At 36.1% G+C, this 14,067-nt stretch overlaps 1 protein-coding gene across 2 annotated transcripts in view; it reads left to right on the top strand.

Moving 5' to 3' along the window:
• Nucleotides 1-14,067, top strand: part of LOC150100800 (amine oxidase [flavin-containing]-like) — a 132,788-nt gene that overhangs the window by 61,080 nt on the left and 57,641 nt on the right. For both annotated transcript variants that reach the window (XM_090401527.1, XM_090401528.1), the window contains exon 8: nucleotides 10,173-10,261. In XM_090401527.1, the coding sequence (XP_090257653.1) occupies nucleotides 10,173-10,261 (89 nt within the window). The remainder of the gene's footprint in view (nucleotides 1-10,172; nucleotides 10,262-14,067) is intronic.

The raw sequence follows: 14,067 nt of genomic DNA on the forward strand, positions 1-14,067 counted from the left end.
GAGTGTGGCCGCTGATTTTTGGCTAAGTGGTAATTCGGGCTGTTGATTCCTTCAAAAATCGGATGTAGTGGTGTGTTTGTTTTGTGTATTTTTGGCAGGCCATAAATTCTGGGCGCATGGGCATAATGAGGTATTAGTTTTTTTGTTTTTTCTTTTGGCCATGTGTTACTGGATTTAATTAATTCAGTTAAGGAAATGTTTTCTTTTTGATGCATTTCATGGGATTGTAGTTTACCATTTGGTACGTGTTGTGGTCCGATACCAAATGATTCATTTTTTCTATGTAGGTTTGAGTTTAGTATGCAAGATGTTTCCATATTTTGTCAGCTAGATTGGTGGGGGAGGGATCCTAGACCTCTCTCGATATGATAAATGATATCTAGTTTGTTTACTGACCTCGGCACAATGGCATAGTTTAGGCCTTTTTCCAGCAGCGAGAGTTCACCTTTGGTGAGGTTGTAGTTTGATTTGTTGATAACCAGGCAGTGGTCCGATGATGGTTGGTTGCTTCTAACTTTGTTTGTGGGTGATTGGCTGCTCCTTTGGTTAGGCATCCTGATTGTCTTGTGCATTCTTGTTGTTTTAGTGCTTGGAACTTCATTATTAATTTTTCCTGGTTTTTGAGTAATAGGTGCTTGGCCGAGTCATCTGTAATATTGTCTAAAATATCCCAAATCTCAGGATTAACATAGTTGGATAGCTCTAATTTTAGTTGTAAAACTTTGGCTTGGGCAGATGCTAAGTTTTTTTGTACCTCATGGATCTGTTCCCTTAACAACGCTTTTTCCAACCAGGATAAATACGGAGTTCTTTAGCTGATGCATTAAACTAAAACTTCTTTTTTAGTTTAATGCAGTTGGATATTAAGTTGCTATCTCTACATCATTTCAGAAAGGCTAGTCGATTAATTAACACATTTAACAGTAACGATTAATTAATTAACACATCTTTAGCTTACCGTAGAGGCTGCACTGCTTGCGGGTCAAATCTCCATGGATTATGATGACTTTTTTTCTTTAAGGTTACACGATGATCAGCATTCATATTTATGAATTTAGGGACACAAAACACACGTGTTGAAATGATTATTTTACTTATTATTAATAAAATAACAATTAACATTTTGACCCCTGTATTGAGGTCATCATCAGAAAGATACATGTGTATATGAAATCAAGCTACATGCTCTAGCACTCTACAAAAGTAAATTGAAACTATGCTGTTAATTGATCTTTTACTTAGCCTGATCTCTAGTGGTAAAAAACCTACTCAGTTCTTCAAGATCCTCTTCCACACCTAGCCCACCCAGGGGTTTACAAAATACAAGCACATGTACCATACATAGGGGAAATAGGGCGAACCATCCCAATTAAGAAGGACGAACACAAACAACACATTAAATACCTCCATTTTGGAAAAACCAGCCTTTTAGACCATGCACTCCAGACATATCACAGAATTGATTGGAAAAGTACCAAGTCCCTACGCTGCACCAAACCCTGGTTTGAGAGGAAATTTAAAGAAGCACGTGAAATGCTCAAACACAATCCTAACCTAAAAAAAAATGATGGTTTAACCATTCCAAGAATGTGGAGGACCCATTTGCAACCATTATAACAACCAAAACAAGCCAAAAAATCTCAATACAAGAAGACTTGGTGAAGTTTTTTTTTTTTTTTTTTAATAGCAACCTGAACTGTACAAGTCCAGAAGAAAATCTTAGTACGGGAGGACTTCAGCAGGGTTTATTGTAGTTTTTTTTTTTTTTTTTTTTTTTTTTTTTTACAACTAGAAGTCAGGCTAAGTAAAAGATCGATTAACAGCATAGATTCATAATAAATTTAGTTTAATTCTTTATCCAGGTGTGAGCAAAGAATGTTTGCGCCTGAAAATATCTTCAGGACTGGGGTAAGGTAGTACAACATCGGGCAACTCGTAGCAAAGGTGGACCAAGCTAACATCACTCCTATCAGTATCTCCCATAATGCAAAACACATCTCTTTGCAGATATGTATAATGTTATACATTAAGGGAAGGGCAACTACCCAGACTAGTTTCAACCTTTATTGAGGTCTCTTCAGTGGGAGCCAGGCCCTGAAGTGGAGATACCAGGCAGAAGCAATGGTGAGGCCATCTTTACCTATAGGAGTTGCCAAAAGGTGTGCCACCTTTTTATTAAATTACTCTGGATTTAGAGAAAGATGTTGAAAGTTTAATTTTCCACTTTTTGCTACGAGTTGCCCGGTGTTGTACTATCTTACCCCAGTCCTGAAGATATTTTCAGGCGCAAACTTTATTTGCTCAACTTGGATAAAGGATTAAACTAAGTTTATTATAGTCTAACCAAGTGGAAAATTAAACTTTCAATATCTTTCTCTAAATCCAGAGTAATAAAAAGGTGGCACACCTTTTGGCAATTGCTTCTGCCTGATATCTCCACTTTATGGCCTTGCTCCCACTGAAGAGACCTCAATAAAGGTCGAAACTAGTCTGGGTAGTGGCCCTTCCCTTAATGCATAACATTATACATATCTGCAAGGAGATGTGTTTTGCATTATGGGAGATACTGAGATAGGAGTGATGTTAGCTTGGTCCACCTTTGCTACGAGTTGCCTGTTGTTGTGCTACCTTATCCCAGTCCTGAAGATATTTTCAGGCGCAAACTTTGTTTGCTCACACTTGGATAAAGGATTAAACTAAATTTATTATAGTCTAATCCAGTGTAAAATTAAACTTTCAGCATAGATTCAATTTACTTTATAGAGTGCAAGAGCATATAGCTTGTTTTCATATACACATGTATCTTTCTGATGATGACCTCACTACAAGGGCTGAAATGTCAATTGTTATTTTATTAATAAGTAAAATAATCATTTCAACATGTGTGTTGTGTGGTCTTAAATTTGTAAATATGAAATTTTTGCACTGATTGAGTTTGTTCACCCAAAAATTATTGGAATAAGTTAGATGTGCCAGTACGAGGATGACATCCTGATAGGAATAGAAATTGAGGGGGTTTTGTGAAGACAGAAATGGTTAAAAAGGAGGTGGAATGCTGTTGATTATAGAGTAAAGAAGTTATGCCCATGCAAGGTGAGGTTGGAATAGTGATTGGTTTTGGGCTAGTATGGTGTGAAATACAAGTGAATAGAATGAAATACTTAGTCAGATGTTACTATAGGCCTGGTAATGTGGAGAGTAGTGACTATAAAATGTATAAGTAAATTAGCCAAGGAAATAAGAAAAGGGTCATTATAGATGATATTAATTATGGCAACATACACTAGTTTCCATAAATTAAGAAACAAAGAGAAATATCATGATAACTCAAAAACAGTATGATGAATGTTCATGCAATTTGGCAAAAAAGCAGCATGATATAAAATATAAAAAAACACCCACAAAAATTGTAAGTGAATAGTTTAATTCAGTAACAAAGGGTATAAAGACAATGGTCAAAATCAAGAGGTCAAAATGAGATTATCAAAGTGCTTTTATAAGGAATATAGTCACTTCTCACAGCATTCACAGTGATGTTTCTTTCTATTTATATTGGTGTCCAAGAACTCAGTTGGTAATATAACAATAATTGTGACTGCAAGGTCTTCTAACTCCCTCAAGGTTTTGAAGAAGAGGGTTGAGAGCAGCGACACATAGACCTACAGCATCACAGACATGCTCCATAGGATTAAGGTCAGGAAACCTGGCTGGCCAGTCCATACATACAGTAGTCTTTTCTTGACAATGTTGATCCATGAGCTGCTTCACTCATTGAGAACGAGCATTATCATCTTGGAGAATAAATGTCTCCCCTATCACACCCATGTGTGCCTCCATATCTCAGTCAGTATAGACAAAGCCCTTTGGTTGGAAAGACCTGGGTTCGATTTCCATCAGTGATACAAGAAACCTTTATCTGGTCTCTTTTGACAAAAGGTGAGTTAATCAGTCTCTTATGGAGATAGGGTTTTTTTCACCCAGAAACTCGGTTTTTTCGTCCCCCAGAAGGTAAACTGGCCCGTGAACACACGTGATTACAGTCATGAATACATCCCAGCCATATGCTGGTCCTGAGCCCAGATAAAATGGGGGGGGGGGGAAGCAATGGTGAGCTACCCTGTAAAAATCTCACCAGGAACGCTTTGTGGGCAATGCCTACAGTCACCTAGGGTCAGAAATGACTGAAAGGGAAAAACAACTACCATCACACCCATATACAGATGAACATATCATCCAGGATCTCATCTCTATAAGTTACAGCATTCATAGTTCTGCTAAGAAGCGCACACACACACACACACACAGGAGGCATTGCTGCCATTTGGACAGGAGGCAAGTTTTCTTGCCTCCTGTCCAAATGGAAGCTATGCCTTCTGTTCTCTTGCTAAGGCTGTTGGATGCAACTCCTGTTCTCCTCCACTTCCACCCCTCTCTCTCATCCAGATGGTGTCACTGTTCCTTCATCCAAAAATAAAATTGACCTCTTAGTATCAAGCTTTTGCACGAACTCCTGCATTAATGACCAAGGGAAATCTTGTGCCATATTAGAATCTGAGCACCTTATGCCACCTATAATTCTCAAAAAAAAAAAAAAAAGACAGAAAATTACTAAATAACTTGGACACTAAAAAGTCTTCTGGTCCTAATGGGACTTCTCAAGCATTGTGCTCCATAGCTAACATCTGTCCTGCATCGTCTTTACAATCTATTATACACAGCTGGTACTTATCCCGATACATAGAAGCAATATCATTCTGATAAAAAGGGAGATGAAAGTCTCCCATTAAACTACTGACCAGTTGCCATCTAAAAAAATAATGGAGAAGGTCATCAATAGCCTATTTCGACACTACTTAGAGACCTACCAATTAATAAGCAACCATGTATGAATTCTGCCATTCAAGATTCACAGCTGACCTCTTGACTTACATCACCCACTACTGAATATGTACCATGGAAAGGTCTGGAAAAACTTGCGCTGTTGTTCTTGACGTTTCCAGAGCTTTCGGCTGTCTGGCATTAAGACATGCTAAACATATTGCTATCCTTTGGTCTCCCTCCTACTTTCTGTAATTGGGTAGCCAGCTTTCTCTGTGGTCATTCTCTGCAAGTCATGGTAGATGGCTCCCTCTCTTCAAGCTTCACCATTAATGCAGGAGTGCCTCAAGGCTCTGTCCTGTCATCTACTCTCTTTCTGTACATGAATGACCTACTCTCAATTTCCACTAATCCTATCCACAGCATTGAAGATGATAATTTTTTCCATTCGTCCTACTCATTTGACAAACCATGCAGTACTCTTGACATCCCAGGCTACAAGATCATCTTAGTGCCTTAAACACTAATCTACATACCATCCGTCGACAGGGTGGAGATAATTTAGTCACATCCAATGCCACCAAAACACAGTCTTGCCTTTTCTCACCTAAAGAGATCTCAGCTCACCTACCCTTGGTAATACACAAATCACCAGACAGGATCAGATCTCTCTGCTTGGACTAACATTTACCTCCCGGTCTCTCTCACATAAACACATCAATAGCTTCCTCAGCATCCAATAAATTAGGCATTCTCTTTCATTCAAGATGCTATTTTACATGCAACCAACTCTTAAACTATATATAAATCCTAAATCTGCCCATGCTTAGAATACTGCTCACATATTTGAAGTGGTGGCACACCTGAAACATCCCTAAATATTCTTGATACTGTCCAGAGGAGAGCAATTCAGTTCATAGATGATCCCTCTCTTACATAGTCACTTCAACTTCTTTCAATCTCTCTCTCTCTCTCTCACTCTCACTCTCACTCTCTCTCTCTCTCTCTCACTCTGTGCAATGTTTCAGCACTGTACTTCGGTAGTCATTACTGCATTGAACTGTCAAACATCATTCCTCCACTTTCTATTGCACCTATTAATATAAGATCAGCAGCTGTCCAGCATCCTTTACCTTTCAATTGCAAACACACCAAACCTGTTTCCCTCTTCCCTTCCTCTTTTATTCCATCCACTTCTGTCCTTTGGAACATGGAACAGCCTTCCTCATGAACTATTCCCAAATAGTTACAACCTTTTAAAACCTCTTTTAAAAAATGTCAGTATGCTTTGTAATGTTGTAATCTCAGTCCCACATAGCATTGATGTGCTTATAGGTCCTTTGACTTGCCATGTATAGGATCAACATAGATATATATATATATAATATATATTACAATATCAATAAATATATATATATAAAATGAAACCTTTCAACATGCTAATTAACATTCTTCATTTGATTCGATTCCTGTTATCTCCCATCATGACAACTTTAGTTTCACTGATTCACAGTAATCTATATTTCCATACTTATTCAAATAGCTCTTCTGACATCAGACACATCCAGATCATTTGCAAACTTTATTCCTCTCTCTATTGACTTAAATCACAAATTCATATGATGGTACAACATGATGAGATTTCATGCTGGCTGGGTTGTTATCCTCTTAAACAACCCCCCCCCCCCTGCTGTTTTTTTATCAGGGAGCAAACAGTGAAAAGTCAGCTACTGGAACAAGTGCCAACTCAACATCTAGAAGAACAATACACCCAACATCAGAAGAACTGGAGATAGGAATCATCAATATAAAGATTATTAATGGAAATGAAATTGAACTTGCAAAAAAATTGGAAAATTTCATGTGGACATTGAAATTTGCATTACCGAGAACAAAGAAGACAAATACAGGTGAAATCTTACTAAATAATAAGTACAGGATGCTATTTTCAGGCAATAATGATCAAGGAAAGGTAGGAGTAGCAATAGCATTCAACACCAAACATGAAGATAAACTTCTTAATTGGAAGGCAGTTTCAGGTAGAGGTATGTGGGCAAACTTGAAAATGGGGAAATGGATAATAAAATTTATTTGTGCCAATGGTCCCACAGAAGGTATTTCCAAGGAAGAAGTGGAGGAATTTTTTGAGCCATTAGAACAGGCAGCTGACATAAAGAAAATGGAAAAAGTGGTCCTTGTTGGATATCTGAACAGCAGAGTAGGAAATGAATCCCACCAGGAGTATAGGAACGTTTTGGGAAAATTTGGAGAAAAAGGCAAAGCTAATAATAATAAGTATTTACAAGACTTCTGCTTGGGATAAGGACTAGTTATTACTAACACCATGTTTCAACAGAAAGATGTGCACAAGTTCACATGGAGAAAAGACACAAGAAATAAGAAAAGCCTGATTAACTATGTCATTGTTAATAGTGATATTATCATTATCATTTAGGATGCAAGAGTGTACAGAGGATTTGAAATGGGAAGTGACCATTACTTAGTACTAAGCAGGATAAAAATGGATATCACATTGAAAAGAACAGTATGTAAGAAAGTTTTAAAAATAATTAAAGTTGATCAGCTTTAATATGTAAATTGTAGACTCAACTATATAAACATTATTAAAGAAAGAATGAAACAAATTGAACACAAGAACCAAACCTTGTAGTCTCAGTGGCAAACTCTGAAGAAGACATTGATTGATTCAACTAGGGAGGTGAAGTTTTATGCAAGAATAGAAAAACAAGAGCACCATGGTGGGCATAAGAAGTTAAAGAAGCAGTCCTGTAAAAGAAGAAAGGATACCAAAAGTTTCCAGCCAATGACATAAAAGAATACAGAGAAAAATTTAAGAGAGCTAAGCTATGTGTAAAAATAGCTAAACAAAAGTCATTACTATTATTTTGTGTCACATGCAGATGTTCCTGTATGTGACACCTACAGAGAGTTCAAGAACTCATCGCAGGAAGGCACTCTACTCTTCTTCACTAAATACATCTCGCCCTCTCCACTACTAGTTATGTTCCTGTATGTGACACCTACAGAGAGTTCAAGAACTCATCGCAGGAAGGCACTCTACTCTTCTTCACTAAATACATCTTGCCCTCTCCACTACTAGTTAATTCTCCTACTATGACACTACTATTATCAATGCCATCTACCATCCATCACCAACAACAGTATTTTTTGTTTGTAAATTGCATGTATTCTGAAGGTCGATTTGTCTGTACGTGGGCTGAAAAAACCTGAGTTATGGGGAGAAAAAACGCTGCTACCTCAATATGAGATCAGCTAACTCACCTTCAATTGAAAAAGTCCATATAAGGATTGCCCTCATCATGATGGGAATTGAACCCAAATCTTTCCCAATCAAATGGTGCAATGTTCTGCTGTTCTTCCAATTGCACTATGGAGACACAGGAAGACTTTGGTAAGAATATAGAAAATAAATACCAGGAAGGTGGCAAAATGTTCTGGAGGCTAATGAAGAAGCTTAGAAATGAAGGAAAGAGTGCTGTTAAAGGAATCAAAGATGATAAAGGTGCCATGAAAACTGAAGATAAGGATATTCTAGATGTCTGGAGTTATTACTTTGAAAAGCTGTTAAACGAAACAAGCACTGACAGAACCATACTAGAAAATTTTCAAGAGAAATGAAAAGAGGAGTACATATCAATACTTGAGGTAAAAAAAAAGGCATCAAAAACTTGAAATGTGGAAACACAGCTGGAGTAGATGATATTCGACCAGAAATGCTTAAGTATGGAGGTATAAAAGTTTTTCAGTAACTACACTGCATAATTCAGAGGGCCTTGTCAGAAGGTCAAATTCTCAATGATTGGAGTCAAACTCTCATAGTATCCATCTATAAAAAAAAAGGAATAAAGCTGAATATGAGAAATACAGAGATATTTCTCTAGAAAGTGTTCCAGGAAATATTTATGCAAGCATACTTGAAAAGAGGTTGAGAAAGATTGTGGAAGAGAAACATGGAGAAGAACAAGCTGGGTTCAGGCCAAATAGAGTTGTCAAAATCAGATTTTCACTTTAAGACATATAGATGAGAAATCATTGGAATAACAAGAATTTATACTTAAGTTTTGTAGATCTGAAAAAGACATATGACAGGGTGCCCAGAGAAAAACTTTTCAAAACACTACAATTATATGGAGTGAATGAAACATTATGCAAAGCAATACATAGTCTATATTTAGGTTGTAAGTCAGCATTTAGAATTGAAGGAAATACAAAATGGTTTGATGTAAAATTAGGGGTACAAGGATGCATATTATCTCCGCTGTTATTCGTCATCTATATGGATCACATTATGAAAGAAAGTGGCATTAGGCCTGATATTAGAATTGTTGATGTCAAACTTAGCTCTTTGCTTTATGCAAATGATGTATTCCTAAACACATCTAGTGCAAGTCTCCAGGATTCTCTAACTAAATTAAATAATAGCTGTGACAAATTTGGCATGAAAATCAGCAATAAAAAAAACCATCATCATCATCATCAAATTCCTGCCATGTACCCTCAAGGAGTGTACAGGATATGACAGTACTACATGAAAAAATTACATCATTACTAACTTCCTATCTACAATTTTCCTCCAAATCAGTCTGTTACTTGTCAAGACTCCAACATTATCAGATCTTATATTTCTATCGTCTAAGGCACTTTGTACCGTATCAATCCACCTATATCTTGGTCTTCCTCTGGGTCGTTTTCCTGCCAACCTGGCAGAGAACACTTGTTTTGCTAATCTTTCCTCTCCCATTCTATTTAAGTGACCATACCATCTGAGATTAGCTCTGCTAACGCATTCCTGGATGCTGACAATGTCAAGTTCTTTCCTAAAAAAAACCAAAACTATGAAATTAGGAGTATAGAAAACTCAGCTGCATTCTGAATGGAGATCCTATAGAATGACTAAAATATTTCAGCTATTTAGGCACAGTTTGATGGCAGGTTAAATCTGGAATTAGACATCAGAAATCTAATATCTTGTGAATTCTAATATCTTTGTCCCTGCTTATGCCTTTTCTAATTTTAGTCTCTCTCTCTCTCTCTTTTTCCTTCCCTTCACCTACACATTATAAAATTATTTGTTTAGTGAGTTTCTACATTTTGCTGAAAGCCACCTGTCTGAATAGATTTATCACAGATTTTTGTTCTTCTTCCTCCCATCCAGTGTCTGAATGTTCCAGATGCCCATTTTAAGTTGACACTTGAAATTTTGGAAGTAAAAGTTTTGATGTACATGCATCTTCATAGTTATATATTAACATGTGTTTGTGTGTGTGTGTGTGTATTATCATATGTACATATAAAATATTTATTATTTTCAGAAAAAGTAAAGCTTGATTCTCAGGTGTATGAATTAATTCAAAATGAAAATACTGCCACAGTAACAACAATTGATGGAAACACATATGAGGTAAGTACCATAAATCTTAATGATTATAGATTTAGAAAGTATGGGAAGGAAGAGGAAGCATAGAGCAGAAATGGGTAGAAAATTAAAATATACATTGACTTTAGCTGGAACCATCACATTTTGTAAATATCTATAAGGCAGGTAGGTAGTAACTCATTGTAGTTACTACCTACCTAAGACTTGCAAATAATTGAAAATTGCTTGCAGGTTTTTAATAATATAAATTGTGGGGGGAAGGGTATTTCCCACCAAGGAAAATCTACAAATGGTGCTTAGCATACAACTTTTTTGAGACTATTTAATTATAACATATAAAATTAAGTAATGATTTTCTGAAGGAGTTACCTCCTGCAAGATAGCCTGGGGAATGCTTTGAAACCAAGATGAATTTTTTGATGTCTTAGTAGTTCTCAACCATAGCGAATGCTGGGCCTAATATTGGCCCAGTTGAAAAGGGTCTGATTGGGATCATATCGGTATGATTCTAATGTAAGATAATTAGGTATGGGGAATATATACTATTAAGCAGCATTAAAAATTAAATAATATATTTATTGATTATACTTTTACAAAATGAAACTAAAATTTTTCTTTTTTTTTTTTTGTTCAGCAAAATCTTTCAAAATTTTATCAAAATTTAAATTTCTTGTTTCAGAGCCTCATTTGGGTTCATTCAGCTTAAGACCAATCCTGTGTATTGGTATCCTACATAGTGGCAGAACTGTCATCTAATGAAACAAAGGGTAGGGGTGGCAAATGATTTGAATGCGACTGATATTGATGTCTGGGAGTATGTGGTGTAAAAGAAGATGATTTTTTGAAAAAGGCATCTAGAGTTGTTTGAGTTAAGGACTCTTCTTACTACCAATAGCACTATCACTTACTGCAACTAAGAGTCTTATTAATTTATTAAATTCATTATGTATTAATAAGTATTTATTATGATCAACACAGCATGATGGTAATTACTTTTTATTAAATCCACTTCATCATCTGTTAGTTCACTAATAATAATAGTTTACAATTAACTTCACACAATTATAGGCTTCTGTTAATTAAGTTTATATGAATTATTTTTAAAATGAAGTCACAATAAATGACATATGACTCATTAGCTTGGCTTTTCAACATTGTAATTATTTATATAATAGTTTATATTTATTTATGTAATATTTTATTTAATTTATGTTTATAAATTATATATTTATATAATTTATATAATATTTATGTAATTATTTATATGATAATTACAATTACATAATTGTAATTATTATATAAAAAATATTATTATATAGAAAAATATATGTATATAATTTTACAACCAACTATTGTTGTTATAGTAAGCAAAATAAGATTGTAGCACTAGAGCGATAGTATTTGAAACTACTCTAAGATATATAACTATATTGTACAACATAGTGTGATTGGTACAGTGCCATGGCATGTAAAACTGCAAGGGCTAGAAGTTGACAGTGCATGGGAGGCGGTTAAGAAGTGTTTGCATAAAGCAATGGCTGACTGTATACCTAGAGTCCGAATAATAAATCAAGTAGGAGTTAAATGGATGAATAACACCATTAAGCTTGAGCTGCAAAAAAAGAAACAACTATGGAGGGAATTTAAGGAGAAAGGTGATCGGCAGACACATGAACAGTATAAAGCCCAGGCCAGAAGGGTTACGAGTGTGGTAAGAAAAGCAAAAAAGGATTACGAAAGAACATTCGCCATGCAGGCTAAACACAATCCTAAACAGTTTTTTCGATATGTTGCAAGTAGAAGAAAAAATGTATATGGCAGAATGATTTTAAAGAATGCCAATGGTAGGTAGGTAACTGAATCAGTTGATATAGTTGAATTACTGAGCGAGCACTTTGCAAGAGTATATCATCCAGGTTGTGATATTGCAGAAATGAATGAACCAAAAGTTTATACGGAAATTGTGGTGAATGAGGTGGAGGTGAGTAGTCTATTACAAAACCTCAATGTCAATACATCTGTGGGATTGGATGGTATACCAGCTTGTCTCGTACGTGAAGTGGCTAAAGAGTTGTCAGTACCCTTGACCATTTTGTTTAATTTGAGTCTCGGGTCTGGGTTAGTCCCGAGGGGGTGGAAAGAGGGGGAAAATAGTTCCACTGCATAAAGGAGGTTCCAAGACTGCTGTTGTAAATTACCGACCGATCAGCATATCAGGAATCGTTGTCAAGGTCTTGGAGAAACTAGTCAAGAGAAGAATACAGGATTGGATAGATGAAAATGGGATACTGTATGGGGGACAACATGGTTTTGTGAAGGGTAGGTCATGCCTCAGTAATTTGCTCACGTTTTATAACATAGTAACTACTGGACCTTGCCAAGGCCTTTGATAGGATACCACATGGAACTCTAATCAGTAAACTGGAGCAGATGGGGATGGATATAGGGTTGGTGAGATGGATAGGAGGGTAGTTGATGGAGAGATACCAGAGAGTGGTTTATTCAGGAGTTGAATCCAAAAGACGGCTTGTGACTAGTGGTGTGCTGCAGGGTTCTGTTCTTGGACCACTAATTTTCAATTTGTTCATTAACGATATAGGAAAGGATCAGAGAAGAAGTGTTCACTTGTTTGCTGATGATGCAAAATTGGTAGAGCAATTGTGAGTGCAGAGGATGTCAAAATTTTGCAGGATGATTTGGATAGTTTAGAGGACTGGGCTAAGGAAAATGGATGTCAATTTAATGTGGCAAAGTGTAAGGTTATGCATTTTGGAGTGAAAAGATTAGCAGCAGTATATCACATTGGTGGAACCATACGCCAGGAGATTGATGAGGCCAGGGATTTGGGAGTTGAAGTTTAGGGGGGCACATTGCAAAAGTGGCTAAAACAGCTCATCAAATCATTTGGTTACTGAAAAATACTTTAACAAGCAGAGACAAACAAGTTATTGTTCCTCTGTATTGAGTCCTGATAAGACCCCATCTGGACTACTGTGCCCAGATATGGGCACCAGGGTTTCTTCTTGATGGAGTGGAGGTGGAGAGGATCCAGAGACAAGTGACTAAGATGGTGGCAGGTCTGTGGAATAAACCTTATGAGAACAGATTGAAGATTTATGGGTTGCAAAAATTGGTTGATAGGCAGAAAAGGGGTGATATGATTTAGACATTCAAATTACTGAAGAGTTTCTATAAGATTAATCCAGAAGATATTTTTAAGAATAGGGCTGGTGGTGGGAGTACTAGGGGTCATACATGGAAGCTGGGCAAAAATGTGGTTAACAGGGGTGTTAGAGCTAGGTTCTTTACTTGGAGAGTGGTAAATGAGTGGAATAAGCTGCCAGAGTCTGTTGTGGGTGCTATGACCGTGAATGAGTTTAAGGCGAGATATGATAGATACTGTGTGAAAGACGAATAGTTGTTCTTGACATGATGTTAGTGCCTCCCTCGATGAGTCTGTCGACTCCTTGGAGTTGCTAGTAATAATAATAATAATAATAGGGAAAAGTGCATTTTAAAACAGGTGTTTTTAATAATTTTAAGGAGGTTTTTTTTTTTTATTTTAGTTTATGATTTTATGAACAAGTAAGTATATACACATACTTTCATGGCAATTTTTTTATGTGACATTACTTGCAAAACATCTTAAAAAATATATTTTGTAAACTGGTTTTAGGTTATCTGACATCAGAATTTTTCTTCAATAGAAGTTTTCAACCTATATTAGATTTATTTATTTTCTAATATTATCTATTTTAGATATATTTTATTTATCAAGTAAGTAATTTTGTTTTAATTTATTAACTTATTTTATAATTAATCGTATTTAA

This window comes from Typopeltis vanoorti, chromosome 12, assembly GCF_054136105.1.
Source record: "Typopeltis vanoorti isolate ZY-2024b chromosome 12, IOZ_Tvanoo_1.0, whole genome shotgun sequence".
Lineage (NCBI taxonomy): Eukaryota > Metazoa > Arthropoda > Arachnida > Uropygi > Thelyphonidae > Typopeltis > Typopeltis vanoorti.